Below are 20,264 nucleotides of genomic sequence, written 5' to 3' on the forward strand. Positions count from 1 at the left end.
ACGTAAAGAAACTGAACCACTTCCACGTGACATGTCTAAGAAAAATACTTCGAAGAGCGGGTCTGCAAAGCATCCACACAATCCTGATGCAGTCCCTGCTGCGATGGGCTGTGAAAACTGGCGCACAGGTTGCTGAAGAAAAGAGAACCACACTGGCAGAAGAAAAACGTCAGAGAAGAAAAGCAAGGCCAATGACACTAGCTCTAGCTGGAATAACTAGCCCAGTGTACAGCCGAACATTCCAGACTCACATAGGTCTCACCAGCCACATGAGGAGGCACAAAACCCCAGTGCAAAGCCCTAAGCTCCCTGTATGACAAAAGTGGTCATCTTCGAACCACGATGGACGAACTATAATAGATCTATAAATAAGTCAGTCTTAAGGTCCAAAAGGATATGAATTTTATATTGACCAGAATCTAATTAATCTACATTTTTTTTATAAACACATACCGAGACGATAATATGACGTCAATAAAATGCAGACACACAAATACACTCACACACACTCATAAACAAATATTGCCAGGACAACGCGACCAATGAAAAGAACAGTCTTAAATATTTTAGTTCATTGAAATGTCTTATGGAAAGACATAGATATCTAGATCAATGCACACTTAGCTACACTGGACCATTGTGTTTTCTGAACTTTTGATTTGCAGTGTTGAGAAAATCAATACACGGCAAACAACCGTTGAAATTACTAGAGTTCTAAAAGAAATCGTTTCACGAGAATTACGAACTAATTCTAAGCAAGTACAAGAAACGACCCATTATTCATTATCAAGTGTATCTTGTATCCTGTTTATCCTTTGTTCTAACGACCTGCACAATAATGCTTCTGTATTACGTAGATTCATAAGTGTATCTAATTTATTCAAAAGCTTTGAGTGGAAGCCCTCCCCCTTTTATTCCCTTTCCCCCTACCCCCCCCCCCCCCAAATAATTTCAGACTACAAAAATGAATATGATCAATAGAAATGCATACATCAGTATTTTTTTTTTTAAATTACCTGCAGGCTAATTTATGAAGCAACAAAGACCATATCACTAATGAGGTGATTCGAAACAGGATCATAATGGCAATTAGGCCCTTATATTGATCTGCTGAGCACTGTAAAAAAAACGCAAACTAAAACTTTATGGCCATATCACAAGGTCCCCAGGGCTCGCAACGACCTTCCTACAGGGAACAGTGCCAGGAAGAAGAACAGGCTGACAGAAAAAGCGATATTAAGACAACATCAAAGAATGGCCGGGCCTGTCATTGAAAAGGATTCTCGTCAAGGCAAAGGATTGAGAAAAATGGAGAAAAACGATTGACAGATTACGTGTGGTACCTCAACGGTTCAACAGACAAGGTTACAGGTGAAGTTGAATTAATGAAGTATGCAATGCCGGTGTCATATGCAGATGTCTACATGATAGATGTAAGTACTGCCAGCATCTAAAGGGAAAATTTGAAATATCTATCTTCATGTTAAAAACAACAAAAACTTAGCGTTATATACGGCGACCTTTATGCACTAACGAATACAGTTCGAGACTTGATCACCAACCTCTTTTACCCTTCCGAATGATGCATATTGAACGTAGGGCCCCTGCTCCATACGGTTCCAACTCTAAATAAGTATACATCTAATGGTATTAGTCTGATGGCATAATGGAAGAAGGAGCACATGTAAGACTTTGTCCTAATACATTCGATAAGAAATGTGCCTGTCTCTTTCTATCCTTCTTAGTATTTTATTAGGCTGTGTTTTATATTTGTAAGGAATGGTTCGCTGTTACATGCATTATTTCTACTTTTGTTGTAGATCTTCTGGCATGAAGTGTCTCTCAGTTTAATAATTTTACAAATGCTGTTACTCTAGTAAATGTGAATATTCGTTTGTTATAAACCTCGCGGCTCTATTTTGCGTCTGTTTAAATTTTTAAAAATGTTTTCTTGAGTTGAAATAGTCAGACCGTAAGATTGTTGAAGGGAACTAGTCAGACCATAAGGGAGTTGAGGATTGAGGGGAACTAGTCAGGCGGTAATGGAGTTGAGGGGAACTAGTCAAACCGTATGGGAGTTGAGTTGAACTAATCATACCGTAAGGGAGTTGAGGGGAACTAGTCAGACCGTAAGGGAGTTGAGGGGAACTAGTCAGACCGTAAGGGAGTTGAGGGTAACTAATCAGACCGTAAGGGAGTTGAGGGGAACTAGTCAGACGGTAAAGGAGTTGAGGGGAACTAATCAGACTGAAAGGGAGTTGAGTTCAATATAGTCAGACCGTAAATAAGTTGAGGCTGCAACTGACAGAAGTGTTATCCCTTTCCCATCAGCATCCCATGTACTGGTATTCACATCACCTTCTTTTTAAATCTTACCTCCGAATATTTCAGCCAGAGGTCCAGGAGGCAAGTGAATCCCTTGCAGGCCAGACTGTGGACCGTAGACGAACGTGAGAACGTTGCAGAAGATGATCAGCAGAAGTACCAGCACCATACAACGTACCACTTTGGTGAGATTTACGCGCATTCTCGTTGTCGAGTTTACAGCCCGTGAACTTTGACCTGTGAGATGTCAATCATCACTGAACTTTGTGTCCTATCACATTAAGGCTTCCTTTTCAGCATGATCAGCTGTTGGATACAGATGAAAATATGAAATAATCAATTGACGTAAACACGTGAAAAGCTAATAATTCGCATTGCGTAAGCTACACAGGGCCGGCCTTAGGCATAGGCAAAAAAGGCAGCCGCGAAGGGCATTCGGTAGGTGGGGGTAAACTTTTTTTTAGAGAAGAAATTCAGAAACTTGTCCTCAATGTTATTGTTGGAATACACTAAGTTTTTAATAAATTACGTAATCTGATTTTTTCGCTGTTTATTTTTAATTTTTCTTTTTCATTTGGGGGCCACCAAATTCACTTCGCCTAGGGCCTCCAATTATCTAAGGCCGGCCCTGATCAAGAGTAATGGTCACTTAAAGTGTTCCTCCATTTCGAAAGATATGGTCATAATTTAAGAACAATGTCATAGACTTATGATAAGATCTAATCCCGTTCGCTCTTTACAGTGGCCATGTCAACTTCAGCAGCTTGTCGCCCTTGCATCGCGATTCCTAGCAGATTTCTTCAATTCCTTTTTGCATAGGTCTGCGAGGCTCTAATTCAGTGGTTCCCAAACTTTTTTGTCTCGTAGACCCCTTGCCATGTTTTCCTGTTTTCGGTAGACCTCTGCTCAACTTGCACATTTTTGCAAATTCATAAACATTTTTTAAACCAATTTCTAACTGTAGTGAGTTGAGGAGTGAAAAAGTAATTTAAAACTACACAACTTAGGATATTATGTTTATTATACGAATTTGTCGTTCTATGAAGTAGTCTTTCCAACATTAAATATTAATTAATTAATTAATTAATTAATTAATATGCCTTAAGTATCATTGTAAAAGGTTTCGCATAGAGCAGTTTCTCGTGTATTTCTTGATCTTTCACGTGTGGCTCAAATGTTGAATCTGCTGAACTGTTTTCATTAACAGGAGATGGGTCAAAGGCGAGTAACTGGAGCCTAAACCAGTGAACTTCAAGCAGGAAGGGCTCATTAGCCTTGGCTTGCTACCCACCTAGCAGAAGGAAAACTGAATTCAAACCTCTGCTGCCTTGCTACTATACCTAAACATGGGAAAGGTCTCGTGGGTCAACCCTAAGGAAATATAAAGGAGACGGTGACCATTAGCGCCATGTATTTCTGGGCCGTCCCCTCTTTCTCTTTCCTTGGGGGTTCCAGGTTAGGGCTTGCCTTGTTATGTTGGATGCAGGCTTGCGAAGGGTGTGAACTATCCATCTCCAGCGTCTCTGAAGGATATCTACTTCAGTGGGCTGCTGCTTTGTTCTTTGCCACAGTTCCTCATTCAAAATCTTGTCTGGCCAGCGGATCATAAGAATTTTCATCAGGCAGGTATTGATGGATTGCTGGATTTTTTTCATGGTGGTGATGGTGGTTCACCAGGTCTCTGCGATCTGGAAGCAGATGGGCAAGACATGGCGACAGTTGGAGAGACTCGCCCAGAACCGAGATGCCTGGAGGAAGCTGGTTGGTAACCTATGCCCAGAAGGGACAACAGGCATAGATGAGATGAGATGGTGACCATTAGACAGTTTGTAGCACACAGCGCTACACCTTGTCAGACCAAACTGTATTTATGTATCTTGTAAAGATTTACATAAGAAGCTTTTAATTTTATAACTCATGCCACCGAAGCGACCTTGAACTGTATTGTTGCTTAAAAAGAAATTCTTTTAATAATAACAGATGTAGGTTTGTGCAAAACGGCTGGTAGAATCAATGTTTGACCTTTGCATTTTTCCGTATTTTGCTATAAGAAAAGAAATCTTGTAAGACTCTCACAAACCACCATCTTCTCTATATGATGTCGAACTATGATTTTGCGGGTCTATTTTGAACTTTGAGTGTTCGAAAGTTTTTAAAATCTTTATATTTGTCAGGGTAGCATTGTCTCAGATGATCTTCCAGCGAACCTGGTTCATATCGTCATAAAAAAGTCACTTAGGCTTGTTCGACAAGGAAGGAATGAATCCCAATTTTATTTTTAAATAATTAATGCTGTACTGTCTACATTTCTTTTTTTTTTTGTTCTAAATATTAGTTACATGTAGACAAAATTAAGCTATTTAAATAAGTATTGTTACGTATTTCTGAATCTTCTGGCTAGATGTATTAGTTGGCACACAAATAAAAACACTGCAAAGAACTTGACGACTCAACTTTCAGTTTCATATAACTTTAATGACTATTAACCCTAACAATTCGTCAATGTAACATGTAGCGTAGAAGACTGTACAATATCTGTCAGTTTACAGTTAGCTATACTTCGTTGCAATTCATCTCTTCACTTCGTTGCAATTCATCTCTTGTCAACTTGCATCGAGCCGTATTCCACAGAACAGACCAACGACACACTTCCCAGTGTCGCTCCAGGTCTCCTAAAGCTGAACCAAGTCGCACTCAAGTCTACCGAATCAGAGCCGCACACGTCTTACATCGACTGTATCGACTGTAATGGCTCAAGTCCACTGTAGTTCGCTGTATAGACTTTAACGACAGTAGTCCACTCCAGTTAACTCTACCCTAGTTAACTTGCATCGAGTCGTACACATTTCTCTTCCACAGAGCCTCACACGTCTTACATCGACTGTATCGACTGTAACGGCTCACTCACGACTCCATACGACTGACTTTCACATTAACTCTCTGGCTTATATAGAGTCCCTAATCGCTTGTCCAAAGTTGTACAAACACTCGTAGTATCCTCTGGAATAACACGTGAGGAAACGTCACATCCTTTCTTTGTTTATACATGTAGATTCCAGAAAACATCGGCTGCATTGTCATCTTGCCGGGGTCACAAATTGTGACCTCTATCTGTCACTGGACATTGCTAGTACCTTCTGGAATAACACGTAAGGACACGTCACATCCTGTCTTTGTTGTTACATGTACATTCCAGGGAACACCCGCTGCTGTGTTATCTCGTCAGGGTCACGCGTTAACCTCTTCCTGTCACTGGTCATTTGTAACAGTATTAAAATTGATTACAACAATTTTTCATTTGAATAGCAGGATAAATATTTAAAGGATTTATGAAGGTACAAATCATATATTAGTGTATGCAATAATTACATTAGTGGAATGTGAACATTAAATGTGCTTAAATGAAATCTATTATCGTAGACCCCCGTGGGCATCTCATGGACCCCCAATTTAGTTTTTTACTTTCGTAGACCCCTTGGAGGTCTTCGTAGACCCCTGGGGGTCTATATAGACCACTTTGGGAATCACTGCTCTAATTGAAGAAGACGTTACGTATTTGCATTCGTTTTCCCCTGGAGACATCGAGCGCTCTGTTTGTTATCTAGTTCTAAAAAAAAATCATTTAAAACATGATAATGAAGTCAACTATTTAGTAGACTGATAACAATGTAGCACTTTGATTTAGTCCCTAAGTACGGTAGCTCTTCGGTGTGGAGACTCCCTGTGGCGCTCATGGCATAATGCTTAGATGTATCTCCCTTTTTGACTAGGCTACTGTCGGACACAAACATGTTTAAAGTTATTAAAATCTCACGTTAGCAGCATGGGTGTGCTTCCAAGTTGTACTTGCAATAATTACATAAAACAGATTGGATTTAGTAGCCGTGGGCATTACCTGAACATTACTGTAGTGCAGGGGTGGGCAAATTACGCCGAAGTGTTTTATGTGGCCCGCCGACACCTATAGAAATCAGGTGTGCCCACAGTATATACATATAAAAATGCACATATTAAAAATAATATCTATATAAATTATTGAAACTGTCTCATTATAAAAGTTTTAAGTAAACGAAGATTATGCTTATTGACTATACATCAATACACTCAATTCAAAACACAATGTATGAGTGTTGGGTAGGCTTGGAACAAGATGGCAAGTGTCACAACTGATGGAGCTCCATCTTTGACTGAGAAAAATATTTTTTTAATAAAAATATCCCAACCATAAACTCTAAACAAGAAAGTTTGCACAAAACTGCATAAAATTTCTACATTACGGATTACAGATATCCAAATTTATAAAGAGCTAAGTGTGATAACTACGGGTAGTTCCGAATTATGAACATAATAATCCAAAGTATCGCTAGCTTAGCTTGGGAAAGGCAAATGAGTTATAAAATCTCAAGGAAGAAATTATTATGTTACTTGAAGGACATTAACTGTGACCTTGTTACCAATATTTCTAATGAAGAGTGGAAGACATTTCATATTTTTTTTAAATTACTATTGCAATGGTTTGTCTACATATGAAATATAAATGCATGTTGAATCCTTTATACAAGGTTTTCCCATTTCTACAGGCAAGCAAATGAAAATAGTTTTTGTCATTTTCCTTTGCTGAAAAGTGAAACTATTAGTGAAATAATTAAAAGTACAACACTTATTTAGATTCCTTAATTGTTCAATTTATAAAAGCAAATTTAAAGACGTCAAGAACCAGTTTTCAATACCATCAGCTCGCCATTTATCGCAGAAGCTGATTCATCTCCAGTGGACATAACTCCAAGCAAAGAGAAGTTCCAGTCAGTAGCCTACTACAACGGGAGTCTTATGGGTGCCCGAAGCTGTATTTCCACACTTAAAAACCTTTGCTGCTGTTCACACAATTCGGGTACACATACATCAGTTATTCTTCTTCGTTCTCATTTTACATGTTGGAGGGTTCAGATGAGTAATTCTATATCTGAGATGAACCGCGCAGTGGTTTCCAGATCAGGCAGTTCCCCGAATAGTCTTTGGAGAGTCTTGGTCTCTTGATTTAGTATGCACCATTGAAGGACATAGTCAGCATTCTCTGGTGATGCTCCACAAGGGCAGGTTTCGCTCGTCCCGACATTTAATTTCCGGAACATATATTGTCTCATTCAGTGAGCAAGCATTTTTTTGTGGAAACTAAACAAGAATAATCACTGGTCAATGTTGACTGACTGTAATTTGACAACAGTCACAGGGGTAACAACTAGTAAGATAGTTTCACAGTTCCGGAACATTATGCTCGAGTGTAAACATAAAATACTGCACATTAAGTACAAATGTATATTTGTGGGGATATTGTGATATAAAATGACAACAGCAAATTTAAAAAATCGTAAAATTGGTTTCCAAAAATGCTAACTCTTGTTGTAATTTTTCAACGTGGATTGTTTCATAAAAAAATGAAAGAAACGTGGAATATAATACAGTGTAAATATGAGTTAAATGACATTCTACACAGTAAGCTATCGTATCTTTTAAGATATACACATATATGCGGCCCGCCATTCGCAAACCTCTTTTAATGCGGCCCGAGATACAAAAATGTTGCCCACCCATGCTGTAGTGCATATAACTAAGTGTCAAAATTAATAGAGCTTTCTCTATCTCTATCCCTCTATCTCTCTCTCTCTCTCTCTCTATCGCGCGCTCTCTTTCTCTCTTTTATCGATTTATCCATATGTCACTCTGTGTCTATAATAAAAGTTTCAAGTGGTATTTCACGATCCACGATTTCTTGTTTATCTAAATTTACGTCCAATGTTTGGCTTGGTCACAGATCATTGACACAGCATGCACTGTCAACAGCTTTACATAGGTCAGTAATAACGTTAGCATGAATAATACATTTTGGCTAAAAGTTCACACATAAAAAAAAAATCCGAAGCTATAAGATAAAAAAAAAAAGGGCGAAAAAAAGTTAGGTTAAGAAAAGCATTTCCCATAATTATTTTAGTTGAATGTGTGTTGTTTTTTTTGTTTGTGCTAGAATGTCAGTGTCATAGACATAAATAAATATAGACTGGCCGATTAAAGAGTTTTATGACACGAAAATTTGTGACTTGCAATTTTGTGCACTTTATTATACAGCATTTATGAGCAGTATAAAAGTTAAGTATTCATATCTATTTCAGCCATAACCTATATAAGTATTCACTAGTGTTTTGTTAAATCTCTAAGAATGAAGATCATGCAACCTTTCATAATTCGGAAATCCGAATACAATAGATATACATGTTTTCAAGTTACATGAAGTTACTTCCTTCGGCCAGTCTATATTTCTTGATGTCTATGGTCAGTGTGCTCGAGCGTTTCGCATTGGTTGTGTTAAAAAGACACAAGAAGATACGGACACGAAAGAAAGAAACAGATGCAAGGACCAAAACAGATGTAAGAACTAACAGAGATACTGAGGCGAACACTTGTATCGTTTCAAACAAAGAATTAATTATAAAAAGACAAAGGAAGATCACGTGTCCAACAAAGAATACATTAGCGCGATAGAAAGAAAAACAAAGACTAACAAAGATACAGTCTCAAACAAACACACAAAGAGTGACAAAGATACTGCGTTGAACAAAGATACAGCGACGGGCATAACTGCAATTACGAATAAAGATACAAAGCAGTGGCGTAGCTATGGTGGGGCGAGGATCCAAATTCGAAAGTCCCCCCCCCCAGGCTCCCACTTAAGGTGGACCCTAAACGAGTGTCTGTATTATTTATTTTTACATTAAATATTGCGCCTCCGCTATGCAACCTTGCTATACATGTTGTTATATTAGTTAGTGACCCTGTTGCATGTATTCCACACAAATTAACTCTTTCCGTGCGGGGTTACACTCAGGGAGTAATCCGAGTTATATATTTTTAAGTAACAGATTTATTAAGTACAATATCTCATTTCCTGATGCCGAATGTCAAAATGCAGGGGCTCTTACAGAGGTCAAGCTCCCCCGGGCCCCCAAATCCAGAGCTACGCCACTGATACGAAGACCAATAGAAATATTTAAAAAATGCAATTATTAAGTTATCTAGCTTCTTAAACCGAAACAAATTTTGTTATATTACACATTCAATAAAAATACGAAGCTAAAATAGCATTGGAAATGCTGTTTAGAATCAAACCCAGCGACGAGAGAACTTCTTTAAATATAGACAATTGGTATTAGAGAGAAAGTAAACTGTTTCAATGAGGACGTAGTTATTCTTTACAATGAACTAACGTGTTTATTCGTCAAACTAAAGCAGTTCACAATTTTGTGGACAAAATGTGACAAATTCTCTGATCCTGAGATAAACTTGGAAAACTAGATTTCGACAAGCCGTTTGTTGAACTCAGATTACAAAGCTTATATCAACTTACTTTATCTGCCTGTCTGTCTGGTATAACTTGTTTCAATCACGGATCTAGCTGAAATTTTGCTCTGTTATTTCTTTTACCCAGTGCTTTTTTTTTGGGTCAAAAAAATAGGTGCCGGTACTCAGTGCTGGATTGTCTAGCTTTTAACTACTAATAAATTAATGATAAACGTTAAAATACATGGAAAGTATTAATTTTTTCCCCACATTGAAAAAGGTGCCGGTACGCCGTACCGGTGCGTACCGTTACAAAAAAAAGTACTGCTTTTACCTGACAAAATAAGAATAATAAGAATAAAAAAACAACAACAGTTAGTTCATTAACTTTTTGGTAATTAATTATTTTGCTAGATATCGAACAAAGGAAAGAAATTGTACTTGACTAATGTGGTGGTGTAATTTGAATACTTTGTAGGTCGCCCTTTAAAATTAGAAACTGACAATAGATAACTATAAAACCTTCTATTTTTATTATCACTTCGCTAGCATGGTGGTTAGTGTGTTTGCTTAAGGAAGCATGAGCCCTCTCGAGTACTGAAAAGTCGATCATCTTTTTTTAAAATAAATGCATTTAAAAAGCAATCTCAGTAACATTCACACGGATACCCCTTCTTTCTTCACTCAACCTCTCCCAATCTGTCCATACAAGTGATAGGATCAGAGAGTATTCAGAATGTCTAAAGCATGAAATTGCGCTAAACAAAAACCATAGGTAACAATATTTCTAAGCGCACTGTGAAGTTTTCTGTTTCTCCAATTCTGGTTAATTCTTCCTATATTAGATGTTGACCAAACAGAATCATCACACGCCGGAGATTGTATTAAAAACTTGTTAATTCAATGAAATGAAGAAACATCTCTGTATTCTCTCAAAAACGTCTTTAATAATACTTCTTCAACTTTCATATTTAATTAACTTCTCAATTCAATAACAACTTGACTTAATTCTTCATATAATAAAACTTTATACCACAACAATTTTCACTAGTAAAACTTCAACTATTGTAACTTCAATTAATGTAACTTCAACAAATATCCCTTCAACTAATGAAACTTTAATTAATGGATCCACTAATATCTAAACTCATACTAATACAAAACTTATTACTCTACCACACTGTTACTAAGCGAGGACTAAGCGAGGACCCAGACTAACTCACTTTCCTCTAATTTATACTTTTTTCAATCGTACGTTTCAGAATCATGGAAACTTCTCAGATAATTATTTTAGTAGCTTTGACCTTCTAGAAGCTGACGTATGCTATTTTTTTCCCTTAACCTCTTTCTTGATTGGATACCTAAAATTAACTTGTTTACGCTGGACAGCACTGGCTTGACCTCGAACACAGACTCGACTCGTGACACGCACAGATGTATTATTGTTATTCTAGCTCTATTACAAAGTTAATTACATGACTGAACCAAACTATTGATACAACTAATTGTTTGGTTTAATGTTGTCAATGACACAAGCATAGCCAGAGGGAAGGGAATGGTGCCTAATAGTCGAAAGCGTCGGACTGGCTCGTTAGAGCCTTGGTTGGCTCCACCTAGGAGAAGGAAAACGCTAAATACAGACCTCCGCTGCTTGGAGGATATACCCATACATGAAAGAAAATGCTTCGGGAGTCAAACCTAAGAAAGCCAGTGATATTTAGGTAGCTTGCAGCAGAGGGGTTCTCAACCTGTGGCTCGCGACCCCCTTGGGGGTCGATTGACCATTTGCCAGGGGTCGCCTAAGACCATAAAAAATATGGATTGTTATTGCCTACTTTTCTATTGCTGTATGTGTGTGCGGTGTGTGTGTGGGGGGGTCGCGGCAGAGTGGGGGGTTGTAAAAAGGGGTCGCCAAGCTTGAAAGGTTGAGAACCGCTGCTCTAGCAGAACACGTGATGTGGCTGACCCAAGAATATATCGTTTATTTCTCGCTCCTCAGCTTCGTGGAGAGAAGGGGGGGGGGGAAATGTTCCGACCATAGCTGATGCCCAGGCATTCCTCTTCATTTGTGTTTACTAAGCTTCTATCAACTCACTCCGTCTGTCTGGTACAAATTTTGAACACGTTATTTCTCTCGCTTCTCATTCTCGGAGCAAGTTGAAACTTTGCACAATGACTACTTGTTCTTAACGAAACGTGAATTAATCCAAAACGTAACTAAACATTGAATTAAATCGTGGCTATTAATTAATTTTGTTTGATATCGAAAATAGAAAAAAAATCATACAGTACTTAGATAGATTATTTTAAATTTGGAGTTCTTCCCCTTAGATATACCATTTAAAAAAATATTTTTATATTTTGCTTGTTTCATATTTAATTGAACAGCTCTGTTTTAAAATTATGAGTTGATCATTCCTTTTCAAGTAGTCCTCTCATCGTTGCGTTAGACTTTTATAGTCCCTAAAACCAAACGTATCGTTAGGAAGCTTGTTTACAAAATGAAAAGAAAGAAAAGGAACAACAATAAAAAGGAAATGGATAGGAATCGAATGTCATGATAACAGAGTCAGATACAATTTCAACCAACACACTTCTAACATACAAACACAGACAGACACACATAGACAAACACAGACACACACACATACAAACACTGACAGACACATACACACATATATATATACAAACACAGACACACATATACAAACACAGACACACTCACACAAATACAAACACAGACACACACATATACAAACACACACACACACACATACAAACACTGACAGACACATACACACATATATATATACAAACACAGACACACATATACAAACACAGACACATATACACATACAAACACAGACACACATACATATACAAACACAGACACACACATACTAACACAGACACACATATATACAAACATAGACACACATACACACAGACAGACACATACAAACAAACACATATACAAACACAGATACACACATACAAACACAGACACACATACACATACAAACACAGACAAACAAACATATACAAACACAGACACACACATACAAACACAGACATACACATACAAACACAGACACATACACACAAACACATACAAACACATACACACATACACATACAAACACAGACACACATACATATACAAACACAGACACACACACATACAAACACAGACAGAGCTTGCTTGTACCACGTGATTTAATTTATGCATGTCACTTCTTGTGAAGCCCAGTTAATTATCTCAACATGTGTACTTTACTACAATTTGGTCTATATTTGGGATATGGAGTTAGAGACTTAGATGACAGTGTAGCTATCCAAGCTAGCAGATAGTCTCTTGAGCCCGATTGTGATGTAGAAAAACAAATTAATAGACGTAAGGCAGGCAAATATAATTGTAAGATGCTATTTTGACAAAATATGACGGTCAAACCAGAGTGTTCCCTGTGTGGCCTATTCGTTAGTAATTTATTTTCTAAATGAACATAAACATAGACTGTAAAATTTCTAGGAAAATCGTTCGAATCGTCTACTGAAGACCCTGTCCACCCAGAGTTAATAGAGTTTGCAAGCTGATAGGAAGAATTATAAAAAAATAAAATAAAAAACGTAAACAGAATTAAATTTGTATTGATACACCTGTCGTCTTCCAGGCCATAAAACGTAGTAGAGAAAAGTGATAGGCCAACAATTAATATTATAGTTTATAAACCAGAAATTAACTTCATTTCATGGGGCCAAATCAACGCTGGTATCGTCGATCAGGAGAAAAAGAGTTACAATAAATATAGCATTTAGATTGACCTATATTAGCGTCCAGTATATTTTGACACACAAACATATCAGACCGTCTATAGAAATACGAAATGCGTACCTAAGAATTTCTGAATAAACAAGCCTCAAACAAAAGCGTTAACAGGATCAACCATGGGAGCTTACGTGTTGTAAAGAATAGGAATCAAGCGGTGTAATACACTCCTGTCAAAACCCATAATGTAACGTTACAGCAATAATTCTATAAGAAGCATTGTCTAGTTTTTATTTACACCGCAACTCTGTATCTATACAAAGAGATTGTGTTCAAATACCATTGACTGCTATAGGTAAGTGACTAACAGAAAGATAACAAATATATATGTCAGGTCTGGAACGTTGCTTCTTTCTGTGTGTATTCGTGTTTATATCTATGTATATGTATTTCATATGTGTACTTCTCACCCCCTTCTCTCTCTTTCTCTCGTGCCCTCTCTATAACTCTAACTCTCTCTATTTACCTCTTTTCTTTCTCTTTCTCACTCTTTCTCTATAACTTTCATTCTCTCACGCTTTGACTGTCTTTTTCATTCGATCTCTCTCTTTCTTTCTCTCTTTACTTCTTTTTCTCTCTTTCACTTTAACTTTCTCTTGCGCTTTCTCTCTTTCTTTCTTTCTCTCTCTCTCTTTCTCTCACAATCTCTCATTATCTCTCTCTATATTTTCTCGTAAAAATAACGTATTGCAATTCGCACATTATTATTGGCAGAACTTTCAATCAGCCCTAAAGTGATGTAAAAAAAGAAATGATGTCCGCCAAAAGACCAGACTGAACAACGTTGATACAGAGATGATAGGGTTGAATAAGTCAATAGTCAACATGTCAGAGGTGCCTTAGTTCAGACATCTAGTTGGATTTTTTAAAATAATTTCAGCGCACCACTAGAGCCTCCTTCCACCACCACCCTCAAATAAAGATTCACCTCTGACAGTGACTTACAAGTGTACCCTTACTACACCTTGCTGTTTTAAGGAAGAAAGAAATAATACATTTGAAAAAAAACAACAACTCTATATTTACTTTTATCGTCTGCTAAGGCTATTCGTCTGCTTCCCCTAACTCTGTGCTCTATTTTCCCTTCTTGCCACGCCCTTGGCAAGGGAGGTAGTCTGCTGAAGCCCTAGATTGGAGCTCAACAGATTTATAACAGCCTCTCAATACTTAGATAAGAAGTGGCGTACAGAATGAAACGAACACAAGATTTACACATTCGATAACCAGGAGGATTGAAGTGTTTTAAAATGTCTAGTACAGTTTGAAAGAAAGAAATACAGATGTTGACGTTATTTCAAACAAGAAGAGGATTACGTCCTACGCGTCATACATCTAGTCTTGCATGGTAACCAATGACTTAAATTCTGCCAAGTTACTGGCTTTCCTGGCTGGCCCAGGCAACCCATTCCATGCTCTAATAGCACTAGGGAAGAAGGAGCATTTGTAGAAATGTGTCCTAGCATAAGGAATGCAGAATGCGCCTCTCTCTTTGTCTTTCTGAATATTTTATTAGGTTTTGTTTTTGCATTTGAAGATTATGGTTCCGTGCTTTATGAATAATTGCTACTTTACTTTTGAGTCTTCTATCAAGTATTCAATTAGTCCACTAAACCTTCAAATGAACAAAGGTTTTTAAGTTGTTTGTTATTTCTAAATTTAGTTTGTACTTTGTATTCATTTTATCGCTATTAAAAATGTGTGGACTGAGACTGTTTATGATAACATTTCTAATCGCCCTTCACTGCTCAGTGTGTGTCCAAGTTGAAAAATAAATAGCAACCTAAGTATGTTGTACAATGGCTAATGGAGCTGAGTTATCACAACGTTATCTCTTCTTATCGATAAGCTCTTTAAAGCTTTTAAATTCTCAAGTTCAGTAACACAACCTATGACATTTTCAGCTAGTTACACGGGTGAATACCCCTGATTCTATAATGCACGGGTAGATGAAAGATAAATTAGGCCAGATTTATAAACATAAGGTCCAAACACTTCTAGTCTACTCGGGACGGAGTTTTAAAGTGTGTGATTAGAGCCTGTGATTATGAGAATATAGATCTACATGTTTAAATTGCAACAAAATGTTTGCACCCTAAAAGTTAAGTATAACTAGGTGTAGGCATATGATGCATGCTAAAAACTCTTCTGTGGTTAATAGTAATCGGATGTGACTCTCTATCTGAGATGACAGCAGACTTTAAACCTTATATACAAAGATATCTTACAACTAAACATATGTTAGGTTTACTGTTAGTATCCAAGGGACATTGATGCTAAGTTTTATAAAGATGGGTCAAACGGTTTAGATTTTTATTCAGGACATACATACATACATACATACATACATACATACATACATACATATATACATACATACATACATACATACATACATACATACATACATACATACATACATACATACATACATACATACATACATACATACATACTTTAATACTTAATATATATATATACTAGCCGGATTTGACCCGCGGCCTTAGTTTCTGATATTCTAGACTGAAGTGAGATCTATGTCAAACATGGAGAATGTTCCCTTAAATTTTTTTTTATATTTTGCACGAAAATGAAAGTAGAGTGTGAAAATGGGTTTAGACAAACTATTTGAGGTATGGAACCGACTTAGGTTTCTTTTCTATTCCAGATTGTATACGTTAGTGCTATATATTTCTTGGAGGCCCTACTCTATTAGCTTATGTTGCTAATCGGTGAATCCGGCCCTGATTTCATTGCCGCAACACAGAAAACAAAACGACGTGCGCGAATCTTGACCGAAATCAAGCTGAAATTCTGCACACTTATTTCTTGCACCTGACAATACAAGAGAATCAATTAAAGAAAACTAATTGGTTAATTAACTATTCGTAATTAATTATTTTGTTTGGTAGCTCGAACAAGGGAAAGAAATTGTAGACTGAAGTGGAGGTATAAGCTGAATTAGTCCTCTTTACAGGTCGTCATCTGAGTCTTAGTGAAAACAACATGAAAAATAGGACACTGTAAATGGAAAAAAAAAAACAACTATACAATCCTCTCTAGTCGTAAGTACCTTACTAGCAGAATGCTGAGCCCGTCGGCCCGAAGAGGCATAAGCCACACGTTCAAATTCAGGTCTTGTCCCCCCTTTTTTTGGTCTATATTTCTAAAAAACTATTACAGTAAAATAACCTAGATAACCCTTTCTTTCACACCCCCCCCCCATTTTCCAAACTGGTCCAGATATGTGAAAAGATCGTAGCGTATTGAGGGAGAGCTAAAAGCGTAACGTCTGCACTACACAAAAACAATTGGTGAAAATATTATTAATCGCACACATTTATTTTTATTTTTTTTTGGGTCTAGATTACAAATTTAAATACATGACTGATTCAAATTAATTGGTACACTTCGTATAAGCTTTTTTTTTTTTTTTAAAGTATTTTTATGTTTTTCTTGTTTTTTAAACCCAGACTTTTCGTAATGTTCTTTCTCAGAGAAATTGCGGAAGTAAGACAGAATTGCATACCCTTGTTTGCCGTCCTTGACATCTGAATGAAAATCTTTCCACGTTTTGGTGACTAATAGAACTACTTAAGGGAAGAAAATTATACTACACATGTGTCAATTTTAAATGTGTTGATTGGAACCAGTGGCGGATCCAGGGGGCGATCGCCTCCCCCCCCCCCCGGTTATCATTTTACTAAGCATTATCCAGCCGGACATAATTTTACTGAGCATAATCTTACTTATAATCTTATATTTAATCATTTAATAAACAAAATTCAGAAAAGAAAAAGTAATTACCCCAACATCAGGAAGCGTTAGAAAAATAATTCCTTACATATAGGAACACAATATGAAATGAATTAGTTATGAACTCAAATGTCCGTATTGTTACAACTCCTAGTCGGAGCCCTACAGTATTTGAAGTGAATAAACTGTTACAACGTGTGGACTTCAGACGTAAACAAATATTCACTTTTTGTTTCGGTTGCGATCAGAACGTGAAGTAACATCCACGCGCCAGATCTAGAAAATAGTTTTCACTTCGTTCGCTTAGGTTTGATCTGTTACTTTGACTTAATGACCTGAAACTTGACTGGCAAGGAGTTGGCTCTCCTATCTCTCCAACATGATCCGAACGAAGTTTTATGACTAGATCAGGGATTCTAGGTTTCGTGGCTTAAGCCACTAAAGTGGCGTAATGTGTCTTGGATAGAATGTAAAGTTTTAAGAGTAGGGTTGGGGTGGGGGTGGCTGATAGGGGAATCAGTATCATCTATCTATATTAAGCACGCATATTTTTTTGTATGCATGAGTGCAACTGCTTCTGGCACTAGTCTATTAAAATAATTGTTTATTATGATTTTTTTTCTTCACCGAGTTACTTAAATTGAGAAGAAATTATTTGTAAATGAGATTGTTTTGTGTATGTGTGTGTGTGTGTGTGTGTGTGTCCATAATATTTCATATAACAATTTCTGACGTTATCTATGTGATGTCATTGTCTCCACAATTATTATTTTTGTGTTCAATAAACGTAAAACCTTTTTGAAAATTATTTCAATACTTGTGGTATGCATTCTGAACTGTCATCTCGATGGTCCCGGGTTCGAAACCCTTCCCTCCTCCAGGCCACTGGCGGATCCAGGGGGGGGGGGGCGGTAGGGGCGATCGCCCCCCCACTCGGCCGACACCCCCCCCCCCCGAAGGGGGGGGGCGGGCGAATTTTATTATATAATTCACACAATATGTTTAGGAATTTATTACTTATGTTAAAAATATTGTATATTATGTCGTACCACACTTTCATCTCAAATTGTATCATTAGTGAATTTAAATGAAAAAGGGTTGTACCAGGTGGGAGGGGCGATACATGCAATCGCATTTCCCCCATCGGACAAATCAATACTTTTTGTTTTTGTAGTATAGTTAAGAAATTACAAAATTTAAAAAAATCTGTCACTAATATAATTTATATATACTATAAATTAAATTCTTATATCGAGTCGCCCCACCCCTATTCTTTAATGCTAAATGCAATCTTTAGCAGAAATTATTAAAGGAGCGAGGATTAATCGTTTTCACTCTACCGCCCCTCCCATTTCCAGACAAAATTTATGTAATTTCACATGAATTTATCGTAATTATTTTAAGAAAGACTTTGCATTGGAAAAGTTAGAATTCAATCGAAATTGTTCAGTATAAGAGTCATGATTGAGATGAGTTCTAAACTCAAATAATATTTCTATAGTTGCCTTTTCCCAAACTTTACTCAATCTGATATTTTTCTAGTTGAATAAATTTGGGACTCTAACTCACAATTTATACTATTTATCGAATAATTTTTTTTCAGGGGGGCGATCCTCAAAGCCAAAATCTAAATATGTGGGGTATCTTATCTTTTCAAGGAACAAATTGGTTTTATTTGCAATGTATTTAGGGCCTATAAATTCATATTAGAATATTTTTCAAGTACAACATTATTCAAAGGGTCCTTTTTTAATAGTATGAATAATGAGCTTTTCTGCATTGAAGAATGCAAGAAAACGCTTTTGTCGTCGGGGCTTCGCCCCCGAACTCCATTGATTAATAATGAGCTATAGATGTCAGGAAAATGCGTTTCTGCAATGAAGAATGCAAGAAAACGCTTTTGGGTTCGGGCTTCACCCCGAACTCCATGATAAATAATTAGCTGTACTTGTCAGGAAAATGCGTTTCTGCAGTGAAGAATGTAAGAAAACGCTTTTGGCGTCGGGGCTTCGCCCCGAACTCCACTGATGAATAATGAGCTGTAATTGTCAGGAGAATGCGTTTCTGCAGTGAAGAATGCAAGAAAACGCTTTTGGCGTCGGGGCTTCGCCCCGAACTCCACTGATGAATAATGAGCTGTAATTGTCGGGAGAATGCGTTTCTACAGTGAAGAATGCAAGAAAACGCTTTTGGCGTCGGGGCTTCGCCCCGAACTCCACTGATGAATAATAACCTGTACTTGTCAGGAGAATGCGTTTCAGCAGTGAAAAAAGTAAGAAAACGCTTTTGTCGTCTGGGCTTCGCCCCGAATTCCATTGATGTATAATGAGCTGTAGATGTCAGGAGAATGCGTTTCAGCAATGAAAAAAGTAAGAAAACGCTTCGCCCCGAACCCCACTAGGGAACCTTATAGCGCTGCCCCAGTTGTTTTGTTTTTCGCCGAAGTTTGAGAAATGCTGCTTTTTTTAATTCTCATATATATATATATATATATATATATATACATATATATATATATATATATATATATGTATGTATGTATGTGTGTGTGCGTGTGTGTGTGTGTGTGTGCTGTACGCTCGTTTATGCATAGGGTTAGGGTTTACTTGGCGTTAGGGTTAGGGTTTGGAAAAAAATCGCCCCCCCCCCCCCCACTCCAAAGTTCTGGATCCGCTAGTGCTCCAGGCCATGCCACTTCCCCATATAACGGAGATTTGGGCCAGACGGTAGGATGTAATGGTCGTCAATGGGGTTGTTCCTTAACTCTGACCTACTTTAAGCTAAGTCACGTGGTCTTCAAAGAGAACAAGGCTCTATCTTCCTATGATTAGATATATCATCTAGGCGTTTGTCCAGTAGACATATTTAAAAAAGATTTATTAAGGAGTGATTTATTTTAACATTATTTTTTTATTAATTAAAAATGCATAGGTGTAGACTATTTTCAAATTCCTCATATATTGGCCTCCTTCAGTCCTGAAACGACTATGGTTCATCTCGAACACTTTTTCGTATGGCTGTGGAGCCC

At 37.3% G+C, this 20,264-nt stretch overlaps 1 protein-coding gene across 6 annotated transcripts in view; it reads right to left on the reverse strand.

Moving 5' to 3' along the window:
* The window catches only part of LOC106068651 (beta-1,4-galactosyltransferase galt-1-like), a 67,953-nt gene that overhangs the window by 17,917 nt on the left and 29,772 nt on the right, over positions 1–20,264 (reverse strand). For 3 of the 6 annotated variants that reach the window (XM_056035302.1, XM_056035300.1, XM_056035301.1), the window contains exon 2: positions 2,377–2,631. In XM_056035302.1, the coding sequence (XP_055891277.1) occupies positions 2,377–2,527 (151 nt within the window). In that variant the 5' untranslated portion in view covers positions 2,528–2,631. Of the gene's footprint in view, positions 1–2,376; positions 2,632–9,724; positions 9,747–17,287; positions 17,669–20,264 lie in introns of those variants that run through there. The other 3 variants (XM_056035299.1, XM_013228106.2, XM_056035304.1) reach the window with 3 other exon arrangements.

This window comes from Biomphalaria glabrata, chromosome 7, assembly GCF_947242115.1.
Source record: "Biomphalaria glabrata chromosome 7, xgBioGlab47.1, whole genome shotgun sequence".
NCBI classification, from domain to species: domain Eukaryota; kingdom Metazoa; phylum Mollusca; class Gastropoda; family Planorbidae; genus Biomphalaria; species Biomphalaria glabrata.